Raw genomic sequence first — 9,262 nt, 5'->3', positions numbered from 1 at the left:
CCTGTCAGGTGAGTTACATCTACAGCCACCTGTCAGGTGAGTTACACCTACAGCCTTATGTCAGGTGAGTTACAGCCACCTGTCAGATGAGTTACACCTGTCAGGTGAGTTACACCTACAACCACCTGTCAGGTGAGTTACACCTCCACCCACCTGTAATACAAGTTACACCTCTACCCACCTGTAAGTTACACCTCCACCCACCTGTAATGTAATTTACACCGCCACCCACCTGTAATGTACCTTACACCTCCACCCACCTGCGTTACACCTCCACCTACCTGTAATGAACCTTACACCTCCACCCACCTGTAATGTAAGTTACACCTCTACCCACCTATAATACAAATTACACCACCACCTACCTGTAATGTACCTTACACCCCCACCCACCTGCTTGACCCCCCCCTACGACTGGTGACGAGTGCCACATTGTCCCCAGCTTGGCCAGTCATCCGTGACCAGTGCCACCCTGGATGTGCTGGACCGACGTGAGCACCTGGCCCGCAGCCCCACCCACCTGCTTGACCCCCCCCCCCCCCCCTTACGACTGGTGACGAGTACCACACTGTCCCCAGCTGGGCCAGTCATCTGTGACCAGTGCCACCCTGGATGTGCTTGACCGACGTGAGCACCTGGCCCACACCCCCACCCACCTGCTTGACCCCCCCCCATGTTGTCCCCAGCTGGGTCAGTCATCCGTGACCAGTGCCACCCTGGATGTGCTGGACCGACGTGAGCACCTGGCCCACACCCCCACCCACCTGCTTGACCCCCCCATGTTGTCCCCAGCTTGGCCAGTCATCCGTGACCAGTGCCACCCTGGATGTGCTTGACCGACGTGAGCACCTGGCCCACACCCCCACCCACCTGCTTGACCCCCCCCCATGTTGTCCCCAGCTGGGTCAGTCATCCGTGACCAGTGCCACCCTGGATGTGCTGGATCGACGTGAGCACCTGGCCCACACCCCCACCCACCTGCTTGACCCCCCCATGTTGTCCCCAGCTTGGCCAGTCATCCGTGACCAGTGCCACCCTGGATGTGCTGGACCGACGTGAGCACCTGGCCCACACCCCCACCCACCTGCTTGACCCCCCCATGTTGTCCCCAGCTGGGTCAGTCCTCTGTGACCAGTGCCACCCTGGATGTGCTGGACCGACGTGAGCACCTGGCCCCCACCCCCACCCACCTGCTTGACCCCCCCCCCCCCCCCCCTTACGACTGGTGATTAGTGCCATGTTGTCCCCAGCTTGGCCAGTCATCCGTGACCAGTGCCACCCTGGATGTGCTGGACCGACGTGAGCACCTGGCCCACAGCCACATCAACCTGCGGGAGCCCAGGCTAGACATCAAGCTGCCGGACCCCGAGCTGTCCCCCGTCATACTGGAGGACTTCACCAGACCCCCGGAGTCAGTCCTAGAGGACCCGCCCATGTATCTATCACCGTGTACGTCACAAGGCTTAACGCCTTTGTTAATTTGTAGAAACTGATATGTAAACTGGTTTAGACAATGCTTTTTTAATTGCAAACACAATTACCTAAACCCAATTAAAGCTCACTTCATTAATCAAATAATGCCTGAATATATTTTTAATTTTACCCTACTATTGTATCTAGATTTCTCAAAATAAGAATCCTGCTCCATTAAGAAGATTAGACTCTCCACCCCCCCCCCCCCCTCCCTTACACACACTATTCCCTTATTCTCTTGTAGAAAATGTAGTGGCTTACGTTTAATAATTAATCGTAATATAGGATTTGCCATTGTTACAATTTTCCTACAACATATTATGTGATTGTTTAGCGTAATACAATTTCTAATTTAGTTTCTTTACGCATTTCGAAAATATAGGCCATTATACATATGATTTGAAATGTGTGTTTATAAGTCTTCCAAATTGCTCAATATCTTTTGCAAAAAATTTTAGTGTGCTTTTAAATTTAAGAACTTATATTTTATCACATCATTTTCATAACAAAATTTAATGATGAGTTTTAGATTTAAGCATATATCGTTTTTTATTTAGAATGTATAACATAGTTTCTATTCGTTTCATTGGTTATATCATTTAGATTTAGCAAATCGCAGACTCAGACATACCTATATATATAATTCTCTTCTTGGATACCCTAGAAAACACCAAGCTGTAAGCGCGCCTAGCAGCACCCTCTCTTCCTCTCTAAGCATTTCCCTACCACCCCCCACCCCCACATGGTCTGGTGAGCTGTGGTTCACGCTAAATGTTTACAATCGTAGAGCCGGGTTTAGTGACGACTATTAGGGGCAGATTATTTAGTTTGAAACAATTTTAAACTTAGGGGAGGTAACTAAGAGGAGGCTGCTTTCACCGGGGGGGGGGTAGTGTAGGGCTTGGGGGAAGGAGTTGGGGGGGGGGGGGGGGGTTATCGTCCTTAACGAGCTACTGATAGTGTTTTAAAGCAACTATTTTCAGCAGTGTTTCTTCTAGACTTTTTTCTCCGGGGGGGGGGGGGCACTTGAAAGTTTCGGGGGGGGGGGGGGGCGGTAGACTTTCTTCGGGGGGCGGACACTGTTAAAAGTATATATTTTCTATATAAATTATATAAATTTCATTTCGTTCGGGGGGGCGGTAAAAATTTTTCGGGGGGGCAAAGCCCCCCCCCCCCCTCCGAAGAGATGCCTGGAAGAAACTCTTATTTTCAGTGGCAGCATTGGTACTGTCGAATTCACAAATTATGAATTACTGAAAAGTAGAAAATAAAACAACTAAATAGCGGCGTATGATACGCTGCGGGAGTATATTTTCCTGTACAGCTGTTATCGTGCTGTAAACCATCTGTTTGTCCTTCCTGTACAGCTGTTATCGTGCTGTAAACCATCTGTTTGTCCTTCCTGTACAGCTGTTATCGTGCTGTAAACCATCTGTTTTTCCTTCCTGTACAGCTGTTATCGTGCTGTAAGCCATCTGTTTGTCCTTCCTGTACAGCTGTTATCGTGCTGTAAACCATCTGTTTGTCCTTCCTGTACAGCTGTTATCGTGCTGTAAACCATCTGTTTGTCCTTCCTGTACAGCTGTTATCGTGCTGTAAACCATCTGTTTGTCATTCCGTGTACAGCTGTTATCGTGCTGTAAACCATCTGTTTGTACAGCCGAGTTTTTCAAGCGGATCTCTTGTGACAAGTGGGAAGGGAAGTCTTCCTACAGGGTCATAGGCGGCGAGCTGCTGCTGCTGCTGATACAGGCCCTGCATGAGATGGAGAGCACCTTCCTGATCAACGCCCATGTCCTGCACGCCAACCTCAACAACAGACAGAAGGAAGGGGCGAAGGTAGGGCGGGGCTGGTCTGGTGGTGGTCGTGCCTGACTTGGTGTCTCGTTGTTGTGGTCTCACAGTTGTGGTCTTACAGTTGTGGTCTAACAAATGTGGTCTTACAGTTGTGGTCTTACAGATGTGGTCATACAGATGTGGTCTTACAGATGTGGTCTTACAGATGTCTTACAGTTGTGGTCTTACAGATGTGGTCTTACAGATGTGGTCTTACAGATGTCTTACAGATGTGGTCTTACAGATGTGGTCTTACAGTTGTGGTCTTACAGATGTGGTCTTACAGATGGGGTCTTACAGATGTCTTACAGATGTGGTCTTACAGATGTGCTCTTACAGATGTGCTCTTACAGATGTGGTCTTACAGATGTGGTCTTACAGATGGGGTCTTACAGATGTCTTACAGATGTGGTCTTACAGATGTGGTCTTACAGTTGTGGTCTTACAGATATCTTACAGATGTGGTCTTACAGATGTGGTCTTACAGATGTGGTCTTACAGATGTGGTCTTACAGATGTGGTCTTACAGATGTGCTCTTACAGATGTGGTCTTACAGATGTGGTCTTACAGATGTGGTCTTACAGTTGTGGTCTAACAAATGTGGTCTTACAGTTGTGGTCTTACAGATGTGGTCATACAGATGTGGTCTTACAGATGTGGTCTTACAGATGTCTTACAGTTGTGGTCTTACAGATGTGGTCTTACAGATGTGGTCTTACAGATGTCTTACAGATGTGGTCTTACAGATGTGGTCTTACAGTTGTGGTCTTACAGATGTGGTCTTACAGATGGGGTCTTACAGATGTCTTACAGATGTGGTCTTACAGATGTGCTCTTACAGATGTGCTCTTACAGATGTGGTCTTACAGATGTGGTCTTACAGATGGGGTCTTACAGATGTGGTCTTACAGATGTGGTCTTACAGATGTGGTCTTACAGATGTGGTCTTACAGTTGTGGTCTTACAGATATCTTACAGATGTGGTCTTACAGATGTGGTCTTACAGATGTGGTCTTACAGATGTGGTCTTACAGATGTGGTCTTACAGATGTGCTCTTACAGATGTGGTCTTACAGATGTGGTCTTACAGATGTGGTCTTACAGATGTGGTCTTACAGATGTCTTACAGATGTGGTCTTACAGATGTGGTCTTACAGATGTGGTCTTACAGATGTCTTACAGATGTCTTACAGTTGTGGTCTTACAGATAGCTTACAGATGTGGTCTTACAGATGTGGTCTTACAGATGTGGTCTCACAGATGTGGTCTTACAGATGTGGTCTTACAGATGTGGTCCCTTACACTTAAAATGCTAAAACTATCGAATCCTGTGAACTCACTCGTCCAAGATTTAATTTCACTTGTTCTGCTAGCATGCTCGTCTTAACAGTGACGTCACGGTGTCATGTGTCACCCGGTGTGGTGTCACTCAGTGTGTCACTCCACCCTCCGTCCCACAATTTTGTATTTTTAGTTTGGTGACTAAACCATTGTTTTGACTGTACACGCCTTGTGCCACCACTGGGTCTTAGTCTGAACTTTAACAATTTGTCGACTCATCAGCTTAAATTTAGCTCAATAATCTGGGTCTAGTTGGACATGGCCACACATGGCCCCACATGGTTCAACTGAGGGGGAAAAACTGAGTAAAGTTGTGTCTGATAGCCACTGTTTGTTGTGGGGCTGCGTCTAGTTCCCCACCCCAGGGGTGGCTGTTGTGTGAGTTGTTAACAAAGTGCCTACGTCCCCAGGGGTGGCGCTACGAGAAGATAGTGGTGCGGATTGTGTTCTACGACAAGGCAGACAGCTCCAATATTCCACTCCAGATTCTGGAAGAAACCGAACCCTACGCGACCCCTAGAGTGACCCCAGTACGTAGAGAGATCTCCCAGATCCCGTATGCTCACACCCAGCACTGCGTCAATCACGTGCGACTTGTGGACGGGGAGGGGCAAAGCAACAAGCAAGAACTGACTAAGCAGGAGCTCCAGCGTTCCATCATGCGCAGACTAAATGTTCCGGCGGAAGTGCCCAAGCCGGTGAACGAGAAGCCGCCAGCCAAAGAGAAAGACAACCCGAGGTTTAGCGACCCATCCAAGAAAGCGGCGCCAGTCGAGGTGTACACTGAGACCGTGGACTTGATCGCTGAGTCCCCCACTCTGGTTTCAACGGACACCAAATCCAAGCCCGCCAAAAGTGAGGATAAAGTCGTCAAATCCACAATCGACCAGGAACTGCCGGGGCACCTGGCTCTTTTTACCAGCGACCCTACCACTCTCCTCCCCTCCACAACCATCATGCCAGGAATCGAAGAAGCTGAGAACGAGCTCAACATACCGTCGACTTCGACCGATTCCTTCAGTGTGGTGGTGACCGCCGACTTTCAGAGCTCCGAGGCGAACCTCCCTGTGTACAAGACGCTGAACCTGACGAGAAACGAGTTGTACGTCACAGGTCTGTATGAACCACGTGACGAGAACAGAATCTCAACCAAGGAGAAACTGCAGTGCAGGAAAAAACGACGTTCAAAAATGTATGATGATATTTTAGATAATTTAAAATCTAAATCAGGAATTGATTTGAGCTGCAGTTTTAAAAGTCTGGCCGTGAAGAAAGAAATGATCCGAAGAAAATCGATGGCGCCGCGGGTCCCGAGCCGAGTCCAGAAAACTGAGTCGTTGCCTCGGGGGTCCGCCAGGGAGAGCACGTGGGACCCGTACCTGAGGGACAGGCACAACTGTGAGATGGAAATCGCCCTGAAGAATCCTCTAGAGGAAGGGATCCAAGAGAGGCTCAGGTTGCTGGTTCTGATGCCAAAAGTAGAGGAGCCGAAACAGGAGGTGAAGGGGGCCAAGCCGGGAAAACCCAACCGAAGTCAAAACGCTTTTACCTCAGAGAATAACAACACAAACCAGAGAAAGCGGAATCAAAATGTGAGCAGTTGCCAGGAAATGACGATGGAGAGTCTGGACACCCACCCGTACGGCTTGATGTACACCAACATGAGGAGAGTCAGAAACCTGCCCAGCTACTCCGTGCTCAACAAGTCCATGAACAGCCGCGCGTCTGACGCAGACGATGAAGACGATAGCTACTCCCAGCTGCTGGACCTCTTGACCACGTGGCGCCAAAACGTCGACACCGGCGTCCGTCTGCGCAGCCGACAGTTATCTGATTTCTCCGTGGCACGTCTACAGAACCAGTACTACCTGACTAACTCACGGCGCGACCCGGCCGATGAGAAGAGAATCATTGATAGAATGATCAGAGAGACTAGGAACCAGCGTCACATGCAACAGCACACAGGGGACACGGCGAACACCAGTGGTCACCCAGGGGACACGGCAAACACCAGTGGTCACCCAGGATCGGTCAACAGCTTCCCAAAGCCCTTCACGGCAGAGGCTTTGTCCAAGCTAACGAACAAGACCAGTGGTGCCAAGCCAAAACTTGATCTGCCCCAGAAAACCAAGTGTGTCAAACATCAAAGGACCGATTCCGTCAAAGATGTGTCTGACACAACGTTTAACTCCAGCTACCCGATGCTGGACGACACAGCCAACAAAAATTTGCTGGATGATAAGGCCAACAAAAACTTGCTGGACGAAACGTCCAACAAAAACATGCTGGACGACACGGCCAACAGAACCAGCAACGCGAGTAAGACAGAGTTCGACGTGTCCTCCTACTCCACGAGTACCACCGCGGCAGGGGCCTCCGTCAGTACACGGGAATCCCCCCAAATCCGCGACATCAAACCCACCGTGTCCAGGAAAGCGTCCACACCTAAAGGTGATCGGTTGACCACCCCCGCCCCTATCACGCCCAGGCCGACGGTGTCGGAACAGCTGGAGGACTACCTGTACGACTGCGACTGCGCAGAGTGTGTCCTACAGGACCCCCTGCTCACCCATCTCCGGCCGCCGCCCACCCAGAGGGTCGAGGGGTATCCGCTGTTCCTGGGTCGGCTGAGGCGGGACTTCAAGTGCCTGAAGCACAGGCCCCCCGCCGCCCCCAAGCTCATGTGGTGTGACGTCGGCCCGTACTTTAGCAGGATGACGTCACAGAACGTCCAACAGCAGCTGCTCAGGCTCATGTGTGACGTCATGATAAAAAAAGAGATCATCAGCTCCAGCCTGGGACACTCGTATGTCACCGTGACCTTCACCAAACCGGAAGTGGCCAAACGTATGACGGATTTTAGTGAGTTTGTTTAATCACAACTTCCGGCTCATCGTGCGCTTCCATTGGTTCCTTTGGGCAGTAAAATATCACACGCTAATCGCGAGTTTTGTTGTTTCTTGAATCATTATTTTTCCATTTATTTAATTAAGCGATCTAATGTGGCAGTAAAATAAAATGTCTGTATTCAGCAGGTACAAAGTGGCAGTCTAGAATAGTACTGTGCTTCTAGAATGTACTAGAATAGTACTGTATTACTAGAATGTACTAGAATAGTACTGTGCTTCTAGAATGTACTAGAATAGTACTGTATTACTAGAATGTACTAGAATAGTACTTTGCTTCTAGAATGTACTAGAAGAGTACTGTATGACTAGAATGTACTAGAATAGTACTGTGCTTCTAGAATGTACTAGAATAGTACTGTGTTTCTAGAATGTACTAGAAGAGTACTGTGTTTCTAGAATGTACTAGAATATTACTGTGTTTCTAGAATGTACTAGAATAGTAATGTGTTTCTAGAATGTACTAGAATAGTACTGTATTACTAGAATGTACTAGAATAGTACTGTGCTTCTAGAATGTACTAGAATAGTACTGTATTACTAGAATGTACTAGAATAGTACTGTGCTTCTAGAATGTAATAGAATAGTACTGTATTACTAGAATGTACTAGAATAGTACTGTGTTTCTAGAATGTACTAGAAGAGTACTGTATGACTAGAATGTACTAGAATAGTACTGTGCTTCTAGAATGTACTAGAATAGTACTGTGTTTCTAGAATGTACTAGAATAGTACTGTGTTTCTAGAATGTACTAGAATAGTACTGTGCTTCTAGAATGTACTAGAATAGTTATGTGTTTTCTCGAATGTACTAAAATAGTACTGTGTTTCTAGAATGTACTAGAATAGTAGTGTGTTTCTAGAATGTACTAGAATAGTACTTTTTTTCTAGAATGTACTAGAACGCTTGTTGGATGGTTCGTGCCTCAATCGGTACAGATAATCAGATGAACGGGCCAGACAATGTGAAGTGCTGGTACCAGAAATGGAGCCAAATGATGGTGTTAGTGACGGTGTCATTGATGGTGTCATTGATTGTGTTAGTGACGGTGTTATTGATGGTGTCATAGATTTTGCTAGTGATGATGTCAATGATGGTGTTAGTGTTTCACTGATTGTGTCACTGATTGTGTCACTGATTGTGTCACTGATTGTGTCACTGATAGTGTCATTGAAGGTGTCAGTGATGTAGGATGGCTCAGCTCATGTCCATGTGTCAGTGACGATGTCTTTTGACGCTGTCTGTCATGTTGTCTGTGATACAATGAGTTTCAGGCTATATTTGAATCATGTGACATCAGAATTAAAATGACGTGGACACCAGCCACCCCCCCCCCCCCGGTGAGATGTAGATGTTTCCCACATTCCCACGCTCCAGGTAAACACACACATTCCCACGCTGTGTGGGACGAGAAACACAACAACGAAATATCAGCTATTTTTAGCACTTCAACCGGAAGCTCCTCTCTACTGCTGTATGGAATCAATAAGTGACGTAGTTCCGTTCCTCCTATGGCAATCCTGTTCATCCATTTATATCTAGGTTTTTAAATGACAAGCGTTAATTTTAAAATCTTTTTACTATACGGCTTTCGCTCTTGAATTAATGTAATAAAAATATTCTCTAGGGAATTCACATTGCAAGTATTTCAGTAGTTATGATACACTTTAAAAAGACCAAGTCCGGTAACTCCGCCGTCTCAC

General features: G+C 47.5%; 1 protein-coding gene across 1 annotated transcript; it reads left to right on the top strand.

Annotated features, from left to right (window-relative positions):
* The first annotated feature begins 934 nt into the window (after positions 1 to 934).
* Positions 935 to 7,584, top strand: LOC131947713 (uncharacterized). Its single transcript, XM_059308998.1, has 4 exons — positions 935 to 949; positions 1,251 to 1,449; positions 3,134 to 3,312; positions 5,062 to 7,584. Exons 1-4 carry the CDS (start codon positions 935 to 937, stop codon positions 7,525 to 7,527), a joined length of 2,859 nt encoding a protein of 952 aa, XP_059164981.1. The 3' UTR covers positions 7,528 to 7,584.
* Positions 7,585 to 9,262: the final 1,678 nt, after the last annotated feature.

Source organism: Physella acuta, unplaced genomic scaffold (genome assembly GCF_028476545.2).
Source record: "Physella acuta isolate Inbredline_101_S28 unplaced genomic scaffold, ASM2847654v3 ptg000058l, whole genome shotgun sequence".
Classification (NCBI taxonomy): Eukaryota; Metazoa; Mollusca; class Gastropoda; family Physidae; genus Physella; species Physella acuta.
This window is presented reverse-complemented; position numbering and strand designations above follow the sequence as displayed.

Bases quoted from the DNA above. Each gene is read 5' to 3' on its own strand.
- LOC131947713 (XM_059308998.1), top strand. The intron at 1,450-3,133 runs GTACGTCACAAG...CTGTTTGTACAG, and splicing joins GCCCATGTATCTATCACCGT to CCGAGTTTTTCAAGCGGATC. The intron at 3,313-5,061 runs GTAGGGCGGGGC...CTACGTCCCCAG, and splicing joins GACAGAAGGAAGGGGCGAAG to GGGTGGCGCTACGAGAAGAT.